General features: G+C 47.8%; 1 protein-coding gene across 2 annotated transcripts in view; it reads right to left on the reverse strand.

The window, feature by feature from the left end:
- slc12a8 (solute carrier family 12 member 8) overlaps nt 1–14,295 on the reverse strand; it is a 75,569-nt gene that overhangs the window by 34,075 nt on the left and 27,199 nt on the right. For both annotated transcript variants that reach the window (XM_055637712.1, XM_055637711.1), the window contains 2 exons: nt 2,678–2,791; nt 669–756 (listed from right to left, as the gene is read on the reverse strand). In XM_055637712.1, the coding sequence (XP_055493687.1) occupies nt 669–756; nt 2,678–2,791 (202 nt within the window). The remainder of the gene's footprint in view (nt 1–668; nt 757–2,677; nt 2,792–14,295) is intronic.

Consider the following 14,295-nt stretch of genomic DNA (forward strand, 5'->3'; position numbering starts at 1 on the left):
GGCCTTTCACTATTTAGTAAGTTTCAATGAGGTCCACCCCTCATCCTTCTAAACTCCAGCGAGTACAGGCCCAGTGCCATCAACCGCTCATCATATATTAACCCGATCATTCTCGTAAACGTCTGGACCCTCTCCAGTGTCACCATATCTTTCCTCAGATATGGGGCCCAAAATTGCTCACAATACTCCAAATGCAGTCTGCCCAGCCTCAGCGCCCCTGTTTTTGTATTCTAATCCTCGCGAAATAAATGCTAGTATTGCATTTGCCTTCCTGGCATTTTTGGACTTGCAACATCCAGAATTTTTGCTGTCATTATCGTTCACAAAATGCTGATTACATGATATTACCGAATAGTTTTAAGGTGGGGAAAGTTTAATAGGAACCTGTTTTTTTTTTTACACTGAGCTTGGTGGGTGTATGAAACAAATAGCTGGAGGAGATAGTTGAGGCAGGCACTATCACGTTTAAAAAACATATGGACAGGTACATGGATAGGACAGGTTTAGAGGGATATGGGCCAAATGAAGGCAGGTGGGACTGGTGTGGATAGGGCATGCTGGTTGGCATGGGCAAGTTGGGCCAATGGACCTGTATCACTCTATGACATCGACTGAGCAAGGATAGAGCTTGCATCTTATTTTCAGTGAACACTATCAGCACAACTTACGAGATCCCCACGGCTGCCAGGGACCCAAAGGGGATGTTGGATGCTGGTCTCTGGAGGTCTCCACTCATGTTGAATCCTGCCATCACACCTGTATTACAGAAATCACGGTTAATACACTCATGAAATCACAAAATCACTACTTGTATAGGCTTACCTGCATAGGCGGCACAGCAGTAGAGTTGCAGGTGGTTGCCGGAGGTTGCAGGTAGTGGAAGCAGGTAGGGAGACTGGCGAAAACCTCCGGGAACCTCCGAGAATTGCACGGAAACCTTGGGTGGGGCGCAAAGGTCTCCAGAGGTTTCTGTTCAGGTTTCCTAAGTGGGACAGGGGTATTACAGTGCCAGAGACCCGGGTTCGATTCTGACTACGGGTGCTGTCTGTGCGGAGTTTGCATGTTCTCCCTGTGGGCCCATGGGTTTTCTCCGGTGCTCTGATTTCCTCCCACACTCCAAAGACTTACAGGTTTGCAAGTTAGTTCACTTTGGTAAGTTGTAGAATAATCCCTCGTGTGTGTAGGTTAGTGTAGGGGGGTGGCCGTGTGTGTTAGTGTAGGGGGGTGGCCGTGCAGGCTCGTGTACAGGAGGCAGCACGGACATGGTGGGCCAAAGGACCTGATTCTGCGCTGTATCTCTAAACTACACTAAAACCAAACTAAATGATTCACATGAACTGCAAATCATCCTTTTTACACAAGAAAACCCAACAGCCATTCAATGTTAAGTTCTGCTGCAAATCCAGTCATTTTGGTCTCCTAATCACTCAAGCTGCCAGTGCGTGCCTCCATCACTACCAGAGAGTTCTCCCCCAAGTGGCAGAAGTATAAATCTGCAATGTCCTCAGCTGGAGCATCGGAGCCACGCTGTGTTTGTAACTCTCTGCAACTCTGACGGACCTGGATGCTCTCTATGCAGCATCTGCAGCAATCAGTCAGTCACCAGAGTTATCAGTTGAACATTGAATCAAACTCTTCACCAATTGCAATCTAAATAGATGCAATAAAAACTGGAGATTAAAAGAGGGAAATATCTCTCTCAAGTGAAAATAAGCATGACCCACTCGAAATGGTTATAACCTGCGGACAGCATCCTTGGGAACGATCTTTCTTGAGAAGGCAAGATATATTGTTATGGGAAGCAGACATTCCAGGAAGTTATTTAATCAGTACCATATACAGATAAAGAACAAAAATGCCTTTTTATTCTTTGGCAAAATGCCAGGAACTAATGTATTTTATGTTTTTTGTTGTTAAGCAGATTCGGGGCGCCAGCTCTCAGACACCTCCTCCTACTTACCCCTCGACCATGACCCCACCGGCCATAATCGCACAGATTATTTCTGGTTTTATCACTTCCGGCTGTCTGCCCTCCGCAGCCTCCAACCTTATCGTTTTCCAGCCCCGCACCGCTCGATTTTATCTTCTCCCCAAAATCCATGAACCCAACTGCCCCGGAAGACCCATTGTTTCTGCCATCTCCTGTGCCACGGAAATCATTTCCATCCTATCCCCCCTGGTCCAATCCTTCCTGACGTTTGTCCAAGACACTTCACATGCCCTTCACCTCATTAATGACTTTCACTTTCCGAGCCCCCACTCCTTCATCTTTACCACGGACGTTCAGTCACTCAAAAGTCTGCAGAAGGGTCTCGACCCGATATGTCACCTATTCCTTATTCCAGAGATGCAGTTTGACCTGCTGAGTTACTCCAGAATTTTGTATCCATCGTGATAGGGTTGTGATAGATTTCTGGGCATTAAGTGTGGAAGGAATGGACTCAGAATGAAAGTTATGCGGCCTGAAATATGCTCCAGATATCCAACAAACACCACCACCCTCAGTCTGAAGAAGGGTCTCGACCCGAAACGTCACCCTTTCCTTCCCTCCAGAGATGCTGCCTGTCCCGCTGAGTTACTCCAGCAATTTGCGCCTATCTTCGGTGTAAACCAGCATCTGTAGTTCCCTCCTACGCAAACAGTATTCAAATATGAATAAGCAATGATATTCTCTTACCAGTAGCAGTGGGAAAGAAAACTCCAAAAACTGTAAAGAAAGTTTCCTCTGGGCTGTAGTTTGGGAAAGTATTGTTCTTGAGCAATTCTTCAGTGTAGCCCACAAACCCAAACTCTAGGGACGCAAGAGGAAAATAGATTCTTACTTTATACTTTCTGAAAACAATAAAATTTAACATCAAAATTGAACATTTAAATTTTTACTTATGTAATAACAGTGTTCAAAGATTTTCAAGATATATCGTAAACCCTGATTATTGGGGACCTTTTTAAAATAGATTTTGGTGAAAGTCAACGGACCTGCTGATGGCTGCCCAGGTCATCCCTGTCGCACCTGTCTCCCCCGGAAACTTCCAGGCTGCGCCTGCCCCCCACCACCAACGCCAACCCACGCCTGCACTCTCCACCCACCCACGTCAGCACCCCCCACCCACCCTCGCCTGCACCCCGCACCCACCCACGCCTGCACTCTCCACCACGCCAGCACTCAACGCCTGCACTCCCCACCCACCCACGCCTGCACTGCCCACCCACCCACGCCCACACTCCCCACCCACCCACGCCTGCACTCCCCACCCACGCCTGCACTCCCCACCCACGCCTGCACTCCCCACCCACCCACGCCTGCACTCCCCACCCACCCACGCCTACACTCCCCACCCACCCACGCCTGCACTCCCCACCCACCCACGCCTGCACTGCCCACCCACGCCTACACTCCCCACCCACCCACGCCTGCACTGCCCACCCACGCCTACACTCCCCACCCACCCACGCCTGCACTCCCCACCCACCCACGCCTGCACTGCCCACCCACCCACGCCTGCCTACACACTCCCCACCCACGCCTGCACTGCCCCACCCCCCACCCACCCACGCCCACACTCCCCACCCACCCACGCCTGCACTCCCCACCCCCACGCCTGCACTGCCCACCCCACCCACGCCTACACTCCCCACCCACGCCTGCACTGCCCACCCACCCACGCCCACACTCCCCACCCACCCACGCCTGCACTGCCCACCCACGCCTACACTCCCCACCCACCCCACGCCTGCACTGCCCACCCACGCCTACACTCCCCACCCACGCCTGCACTCCCCACCCACCCACGCCTGCACTCCCCACCCCACGCCTACACTCCCCACCCACGCCTACACTCCCCACCCACCCACCCACGCCTGCACTGCCCACCCACGCCTACACTCCCCACCCACCCACGCCTGCACTCCCCACCCACCCACGCCTACACTCCCCACCCCCACGCCTGCACTGCCCACCCACGCCTACACTCCCCCCCACCCACGCCTGCACTCCCCACCCACCCACGCCTGCACTGCCCCCCACCCACCCACGCCTACACTCCCCACCCCACGCCTGCACTCCCCACCCACCCCCACGCCTGCACTGCCCACCCACGCCTGCACTCCCCACCCCGCCCCCACGCCTGCACTGCCCACCCACCCACGCCTACACTCCCCACCCACCCACGCCTGCACTCCCCACCCACCCACGCACTGCCTGCACTGCCCACCCACGCCTACACTCCCCACCCACCCACGCCTGCACTCCCCACCCACCCACGCCTACACTCCCCACCCACCCACGCCTACACTCCCCACCCACCCACGCCTACACTCCCCACCCACCCACGCCTGCACTCCCCACCCACCCACGCCTACACTCCCCACCCACCCACGCCTGCACTCCCCCCCACCCACCCACGCCTGCACTCCCCCCACCCACCCACGCCTGCACTGCCCACCCACCCACGCCTACACTCCCCCCACCCACGCCTACACTCCCCACCCACCCACGCCTACACTCCCCCCCCACCCACGCCCCCACTCCCCACCCCACCCACACCTGCACTCCCCACCCCACGCCTACACTCCCCACCCACCCACGCCTACACTCCCCACCCACGCCTGCCTGCACTCCCCACCCACCCACACCTGCACTCCCCACCCACGCCTACACTCCCCCACCCACGCCTGCACTCCCCACCCACCCACGCCTGCACTGCCCACCCACCCACGCCTGCACTGCCCACCCCACCCACGCCTGCACTGCCCACCCACGCCTACACTCCCCCCCCCACCCACCCACGCCTGCACTCCCCACCCACGCCTACACTCCCCACCCACCCACACCTGCACTCCACACCCACCCACGCCAGCTCTCCCGCCCCCCCTCACCTCCAGTCAAGTCAAGTCAAGAGAGTCTTGCTTGCTGCAGCACAACAGAATATAGTAGGCATAAATAAATACAGAACAGATCAGAGTGTCCACATACCATAGAATATATAAATATACACATAAATAAACAGAAGAAGTAATGAATATCAATGTGGAGTCAACAAAATTAATATCATACTTGTATAACAGTATTTTAAATATAGAATTACAATCAACAGAGGCAATTAGAGAAGACTGGGAAAAATAATTAATGATAAACATCTCAAAAGAAAAATGGGAAAATATTTGATACATATACATAAATGTTCGATCAATGCTAGACATAACTTAATTCAATTTTAAAATATTACATAAATTATATTATTCCAAAACTAGGTTGAATAAATTTTATCCAAATATTTCTCCCATTTGTGATAAATGTCTTTCTCAAATTGCCAATATTACGCACTCATTTGTCTCTTGTTCAAAACTTTATAAATTTTGGTGTGATATATTTGATATATTCTCAAAGCTATTTAAGACAAAAATGGAACCTAACACTGAAATGATTATATTTGGAGTAAGTGGAGATGGGAACAAATTAAATACACACCAAAACTCATTTTTCAATTATGGGTTAATAACAGCAAAAAAACTTATACTTAAATTTTGGAAAAATGCTAATATACCAACATTTAAAATGTGGATCAGTAATATGCTGGACACAGCACATTTGGAAGAAATGAGACTCCTCCTAATAGACAAACAAGACCTATTCTTAAGGAGTTGGTCCCCATTTATTGATTTCTTGGATTCATGTGGTGACATAGTATCATGAAAACCAACAGTTTCAGGTATGGGTGAAAGATGATTTAGAATATTTAAAAAAAAACCATCTCACTGTGGCAATGGAATAATCTCCCTCCTGCTCTCCTTCTTCACTTATTCCTTCTCTTTCACTTTTTCTTTATTGGTTTTTCACTCACGCTCACTAATCTATTCTTCACTTTTCACAACCTCTTCTTCTTCTCTCCTTTCTCACTTCTCTCTTTAACAAAACAAAAGGGAAGTTGTACATAGAATGTAATATGTTAACATCGTTTTTGTACCAATGCATTGCACTCACTTCTAATAAATAATCTTTTTTTTTTTTTTTTTTTTTTTTAAATAAATAAATAAACAGATAAAGTGCAATAGGCTGTTATAGTTCAGAGTTTGTTTGAAGTTGTGTTTAATAACCTGTGCTATGGCTGCCCCTCACCTGCACTATGGACACCCGCGACCTTTGACTCCGCCGACTCTCACCTCTCCCCTCCCCCGACGCCAGGGGCCGTCAACTCACCTGGATTCCAAGAGTCTGAGGAAGGGTTCCGACCAGAAACATCACCTATCCATGTTCCCCAGAGATGCTGCCTGACCCGCTGAGTTACTCCAGCACTCTGTGAAACGTCACCTATCCATGTTCTCCACAGATGTTGCCTGACCCGCTGAGTTACTCCAGCACTCTGTGTCCTTTTGTGTATTAACCAGCATCTGTGGTTCCTTGTTTCTACTACTTATACAACGATAGTACCATACTCGATTAAAGCAGACAATCAGCAATAACAGACACCATTCCCTCACCACTGTGGTCTGTAATAACGAGGGTTTACTGTATTTCATGTAAGGCGTTGTACCACTCCAGCAACAACTGACCCAAGATCACTGGTTGAATGCGGCAACTGGTGCGACCTTGCTTAGTGCATCTCAAATGGATAATCATCAGGATGCTAAAGTTGAATTTAGTGCACACCAAGAATATAACTTCTCACTCCAAGTCATCCTATAATCATCCCCCACCCATCACTCTTTGGGAATGGGACTGTTGTTGAAATTGAGCGATCACTCAATCAGGAACATTTAACACAATATCGTCATCACCCCCTCCTTCCAACTCAATTCATTGGGGTTATACAGTAAACTAAAGCACATCAGAATGTGAACATTTACTGCACTTCTGCAATGCTGTGACTCACAGAGGCAGCATTTCTATTTATAAAATCTGATTAAACAATTCCTTAATTATAATTCCTTTAGTAAAGTTTACACATTCTGTAAAACGAATGCTCTCAACTCTCAGGTTTACCACCATCCAACATAAAACTGTCCAACTGTCTCCTTTAAACCCCCACCACTTTCATGGCTGTCTTTACCTCCAGTAAATGAAGGATCTATGAGTGAAGGAGGTACACACCCAGTTGTATCTGACAAGATCGCCACTTACAGTATTTCTCAGAATTCCACACCGTCCAGTTTGGTTTAATTTAGAGACATAGCGCGTATACAGGCCATTCGGCCCACCGAGTCCGCACCGGCCAGCGATCCCCGCACATTAACACTATCCTACACACACTAGGGACAATTTACATTTATACCATGCCGAACCTACAAACCTGTACGTCTTTGGAGTGTGGGAGGAAACTGAAGATCTTGGAGAAAAAAACCCACGCAGGTGACGGGGAGAACGTACAAACTCCGTACAGTCAGCATCTGTAGTCAGGATCAAGCCTGGGTCTCTGGCACTGCAAGGGCTCTACTGCTGCGCCACCACTCTCTATTCCCTGCCACACAGCCAATCTATATTCATTCCCGCCAGAGTCTCCATCAGCTTCCACCGGTGCTGAGAGAACCTTGAGTCATTTTCCTGCTGGACCTTGGTGAAGGCAAGTTAGGGACATTTGTGACCCAAGGCATTTTTATTTTCCTTTTACGAAAAACATTGGGATAAGTATAAAAAAAGCATACCAAACAATATACTAAGCATATACCCGACCAGTGAGCCTAACATCCGTGGCAGTTAAGTTAATGTTTTCTCAATGTAAAAACTCTTGACAGAATAATAACGGTTGATTGATTGATTGATGGTTCTGTAAAATTATCTTACTGAAACTTCATGTGTGTCCCATATAGAAACAAGGAACTGTAGATGCTGGTTTACAAAACAAAAATCACACAAACAAACTGGAGTAATTCAGTGGGTCAGGCAGCATCTGTGGAGAACATGGATAGGTGATGTTTCGAGTCAGGACCCTCTACACACTGATTTTTCTGAAGCCTGACGAAGTGTCTCGACTCGACTCCAGAGATGCTGCCTGACCCGCTGAGTTACTCCAGCACTCTGTGAAACATCACCTATCCATGTTCTCCACAGATGCTGCCTGACCCACTGAGTTACTCCTGCTTTGTGATTCAAGATTCAAGATTCAAGAGAGTTTATTGTCATGTGTCCCTGGTAAAGCAAATGGTATATTAGCATTCATAGCAAAAAGATTTGAGTATAGGAGCAGGGAGGTTCTACTGCAGTTGTACAGGGTCTTGGTGAGACCACACCTGGAGTATTGCGCACAGTTTTGGTCTCCTAATCTGACGAAAGACATTCTTGCCATGGAGGGAGAACAGAGAAGGTTCACCAGACTGATTCCTGGGATGGCAGGACTTTCATATGAATAAAGACTGGATAGACTCGGCTTGTACTCACTAGAATTTAGAAGATTGAGGAGGGGATCTTATAGAAATTTACAACATTCTTAAGGGGTTGGACAGGCTAGATGCAGGAAGATTGTTCCCGATGTTGGGGAAGTCCAGAACAAGGGGTCACAGTTTTAGGATAAGGGGGAAGTCTTTTAGGACCGAGATGAGAAAAACATTTTTCACACAGAGTGGTGAATCTGTGGAATTCTCTGCCACAGAAGGTAGTTGAGGCCAGTTCATTGGCTATATTTAAGAGGATGTTAGATGTGGCCCTTGTGGCTAAGGGGATCAGGGGGTATGGAGAGAAGGCAGGTACGGGATTTTTAGTTGGATGATCATATTGAATGGCGGTGCAGGCTCGAATGGCCTACTCCTGTACCTAATTTCAATGTTTCTATAGGACAACAAAAATTCTTGCTTTGCTTCAGCACAACAGAACATAGTAGGCATGATGACAGAACAGATCAGCGTGTCCATTTACCAATATATAAATATATATGTGAAACGTCACCTATCCATGCTCTCCAGGAAAGCTGCCTGACCCGCTGAGTTACTCCAGCACTCTGTGTTATTTTTTTATGTCTGATCCCATGATGTGGACAGGCGGTGGTTAGTGGCAGACCGATCACTGTGCAAATGAACAATGGGACATAATCTTTAACTACATGGGCAGACTAGAGTTTGCTGCCCGATTCAATAATCCTGTTCACATGTTTAAACAAGCATTGGGGCTGTCACAATTTCAGAAGTGGTGTTTTTCATTTACTAATGCAAGAACCACCATCAGCTAAGAAGATCTCATGTATTAGATGCCAAATTCCGTAAGCCAGTTTATTTTCCTGAAAAGTGGCTTAAAAAACAGGGCGGAACCCACCGTTTCCCGGAGACTTTATGGCTATTTGGAAAAGAAAAAGGCTCTCCTAGATAAATGACGTGTTTACCCAAAAGGAAGTCACCACCCTTCTCATACAGAGGGTGTTTGTTCCAACGCTGCTACTGATTGCAGATCCCAGCCATTCTCCGGAACCTTCCGTTAGAAGCCAGCACCCAGCCCGGTTTCCTGCCTTGTTGCAGTTTGTACAATCGGCCCAAAGCCGTTGGTGGTATCTGGCCAACCAGCCCACTACAGATGTTCTCATTCCTTTCCCAATATAGATGACTGCTTATTAAGCAATTGTGCATTTGAATCCTTTAAGGCAGCCCAGTACACTACGCAGAAAGCATTTTACCGGGATGCATCACAGCTTCATCCGAGACCGCAGGAAATTGCAGCGAATTGTGGACGCAGCCCAGACCATCACACAAACCAACCTCCCTTCCATTGTCTCCATTTACACCTCACGCTGCCTCAGCAAGGCCAGCAGCATAATCAAGGACGAGTCGCACCTTGGCCACTCCCTCTTCTCCCCTCTTCCATCGGGCAAAAGGTATAGAAGTGTGAAAACGCACACCTCCAGATTCAGGGACAGTTTCTTCCCAGCTGTTATCGGGCAACTGAACCATCCTACCACAACTAGAGAGCAGTGCTGAACTTCTATCTACCTCATTGGAGACCCTCGGAGCATTGTTGATGGGACTTTACTGGCTTTATCTTGCACTAAACGTTATTCCATTTATCATGTATCTGTACACTGCGAATGGCTCGATTGTAATCATGTATTGTCTGCTGGTTTTACAGGCCACAGCTGGAAATGGCTGGCCTGTCTGCCAACCCTTTCCATCTTCTGCTCAACACAAGAGGTGGATCTATGTTAAACCTAAATCTCTAGTAATTTTTCCAGACACAGATACAACAAAATACTTCAAACAGGCCTTCTGTTGCGAATGGATAATCAGTCTAATGACGACCAACTTCTACACGAACACCGTAGAAAGCATCCTTTGGGATGCACCACCGCTTATTTGGGAATAGCTCCGCCCAAGACCCGCAAGAAATTGCAGAGTTGTGGATGTGACCCGATCCATCACACAGACCAGCCTCCCCACTATCAACTTCATCTACACTTCACACTGCCTTGGGAAAGGACCAACATAGTCATAATGCCTTAGTTGATGAAATGCAGCGAGCAAACGGCCATGCACTCTGGCTGTTGTTGTCCCTTCAGCTCTCACTTCTATCTACTGTCATTTCTCCTCACTTTTGGAATTCTGAAGTAGGCTAAATGTCTCTCACGCTTATCCCGATTTCCATAATTATTCGCTGCGTAAAAATGGACACTTTTGGCGGGTTTTAACTGGCCCGCTACGCTGGAAACAATGGTAAGTGCCTACCTGCAGTTCATCACGTGTACTCCATTTGGCGTAGTGTAGCAACAGTACGGGTCATGAGTCGTGACCCGACTGCCGTGAAACCTCCCTATACTGAAGATAGACACAAAGTGCTGAAAAAAGGATGGGTCCGACCTGAAACGTCACCCATCCTTTGTATCCAGGGATGCTGCCTGACCCGCTAAGTTACTCCAGCTCTGTGTCTAAATCCATTTTTAAAAAACAGCTAAGATACATGGTTACCAACCCCCTCCCCACCCAGGAACTGTGGATAGGAAACAAGCCCTCCACCTCATGGAGAAAACTCTACCAATCATTCCAGACTCTTCACCTTTCTATTCATTCTTTTTAGAATCATAGTGTGGAAACAGGCCCTTCGGCCCAACTTGCCTGCACCGACCAACATGTCCCAGCTGCACTGACTAGTTCCACCTGCCTGCGTTTGGTCCATATCCCTTGAAATCTGTTCTATCCATGTACCTGTCTAACTGTTTCTTAAATGATGGGATTATCACATGAAATGGTCCTTTCCTTTTGATCCGAAAATGATAGTCAAATATGACAGATACAGGAGACTTTAAAACATAGAAACATAGAAACATAGAAATTAGGTGCAGGAGTAGGCCATTCGGCCCTTCGAGCCTGCACCGCCATTCAATATGATCATGGCTGATCTTCCAACCCAGTATCCCGTACCTGCCTTCTCTCCATACACTCTGATCCCCTTAGCCACAAGGGCCACATCTAACTCCCTCTTAAATATAGCCAATGAATTGGCCTCAACTACCCTCTGTGGCAGAGAGTTCCAGAGATTCACCACCCTCTGTGTGAAAAAAGTTATTCTCATCTCGGTTTTAAAGGATTTCCCCCTTATCCTTAAGCTGTGACCCCTTGTCCTGGACTTCCCCAACATCGGGAACAATCTTCCTGCATCTAGCCTGTCCAACCCCTTAAGTATTTTGTAAGTTTCTATAAGATCCCCTCTCAATCTCCTAAATTCTAGAGAGTATAAACCAAGTCTATCCAGTCTTTCTTCATAAGACAGTCCTGACATCCCAGGAATCAGTCTGGTGAACCTTCTCTGCACTCCGTCTATGGCAATAATGTCCTTCCTCAGATTGGAGCCCAAACTAGGCTTAGATACGCAATCAAAAATTTACCACGGTGTGTTCATTTGAACTTTGATCACACAAACGCTCCTTAAAATGATACCGTGTTTACATATCTGTTGTGCTGCTGCAAGTAAGAATTTCTCTGTTCCATTTCAGGACATATGGCAATAAAATGTCATTCTTGAAATGAACCTGGGGTCACGTTGGGCACAGAAATTGTGGGCTGAAGGGCCTGTTCCTGTGCTGCCCTGCTCTAAATCCCATGTTCCAGTTGGAGACTAAATGAGAGGCAAGCTGACATGGTAATAAACCTCGTGTTCAAGAAGGAACTGCAGATGCTGGAAAATCGAAGGTACACAAAAATGCTGGAGAAACTCAGCGGGTGCAGCAGCATCTATGGATCGAAGGAGATAGGTAACGTTTCGGGCCGAAACCCTTCTTCTTCAGACTGATAGGGGGTGGCGGGGAGAAGGACGGAAAAAGGGAGGAGGAGGAGCCCCTCCGCAACTCCCTTGTCAATTCTTCCCTTCCCTCCCGCACCACCCCCTCCCCGGGCACTTTCCGTTGCAACCGCAAGAAATGCAACACCTGTCCCTTCACCTCCCCCCTCGACTCCATTCAAGGACCCAAGCAGTCGTTCCAGGTGCGACAGAGGTTCACCTGTATCTCCTCCAACCTCGTCTACTGCATCCGCTGCTCTAGATGTCAGCTGATCTACATCGGTGAGACTAAGCGGAGGTTGGGCGATCGTTTCGCCGAACACCTCCGCTCGGTCCGCAATAACCTACCTGACATCAGCACTTCAACTCCCCCTCCCATTCCCAATCCGACCTCTCTGTCCTGCGTCTCCTCCATTGCCAGAGTGAGCAACACCGGAAAATGGAGGAACAGCACCTCATATTCCACTTGGGGAGCCTGCATCCTGCGGGCATGAACAATGAATTCTCCCAATTTTGTTAGCCCTTGCTGTCTCCTCCCCTTCCTCAGCCCTCGAGCTGTCTCCTCCCATCCCCCAGCCCTCGGGCTCCTCCACCTCCCTTTTTCCTTCCTTCTCCCCGCCACCCCCTATCAGTCTGAAGAAGGGTTTCGGCCCGAAACATTACCTATCTCCTTCGCTCCATAGATGCTGCTGCAGCCGTTGAGTTTCTCCAGCATTTTTGTGTACCTATGATAATAAACCTCGATGCTTTTGGGCAGAAGTTGCAGCAAATCATCAGTAACTATTTGGTAACATTCCTTCCAACAGTAAATATATTAATCTAACGTCCTTCAAAATGAGATATGCTTACATTTTTATACAAATTGTTCTTAAATTCCATGGTCACGTGACCCCGTGCCATTGCCAGCATATGTACAATGATATGAGAGTAAAACTGTAGAATCACCAGCAGTTTATATGTCGAGCCCATTCCTTACTAGATTTTTCAAATACCAGTCAAAAGGGCGGCATGTTGCTGCAGCGGTAGAGTTACTGCCTATAGTGCCAGAGACCCAGGTTTGACCCTGACTAGGGGTGCTGTGTGTACAAAATTTGTACATTCTCCCTGTGACCACATGGGTTTTCTCCGGGTGCTCCGATTTCCTCCCACACTCCAAAGACGTACAGATTTGTAGGTGAATTGGCTTGGTATAAATTGTAAAACGTCCCTGGTGTGTGTAGGATAATGTTAGCGTACGGGGATCGCTGGTCAGTGCGGACTCAGTGGGCAGAAGGGCCTGTTTCCGCTCAGTATCTCTAAACTAAACTAAGAGTATTTCAAATGACTAATTTGCCTTGCGTAGGGGGGAAATCTGCAGATGTTGGTTTAAACCAAAGATAGACACAAAAAGCTGGAGTAACTCAGTGGGCCAGACAGCATCTCTGGAGAATAGGTGACTTTTCAGGTCGAGACCCTTCTTCAAAATAAATTGTCTTTCCGCTGTGACTGATCCAAACATGCATCACATAAAGCTCAAGGCACTTGGTAGAGGTTAAGTTTTCTTCTGAAGTTTCATTTTATCAGAATGGTATCACAGGAAGTGGTGGCCTGGTAACAGAATTCAGTTTAATGCTGCATCAGTTTAGTCTGCATGTCATCCTTTGATAGTTATTTTTCATGAAATCACCCTGCATCAGCATGAAATCTAACCACAGGAATTTTTTTTTATTTATTTTTTTTATAAATTGTAAACCTTCCTTTCTTTTATTTTTTGCTGCATCTTCATTGACCTCTGATGATAACCACACAGGAAATGCCATGCGCTCACCTAATTTTCATTCCATTGGTGTACCTGTAGATATTAGGAACAAAGCCAAGATAACCAGGCAGCTTTTAGACTGACGAAGGGCCCCAACCTGAAACGTTACCTATCCATGTCCTCCAGAGATGCTGCTTGTCCCGATGACTCACTCCAGCACGGATTGTTTTTGTAAACCAGCATCTGCAGTTCCTTGTTTGTAGCTTTCATTTAATCTTTGCTATGATCTATATATCTGCTGACAGTGTTTTATTTCCGTTCAGCAGCTTTCTGCACATGCTGGTGATGTCTCATGCAGAGATGGCCGCTGGAA

This window comes from Leucoraja erinacea, chromosome 7 (genome assembly GCF_028641065.1).
Source record: "Leucoraja erinacea ecotype New England chromosome 7, Leri_hhj_1, whole genome shotgun sequence".
Taxonomy (NCBI): Eukaryota; Metazoa; Chordata; class Chondrichthyes; order Rajiformes; family Rajidae; genus Leucoraja; species Leucoraja erinaceus.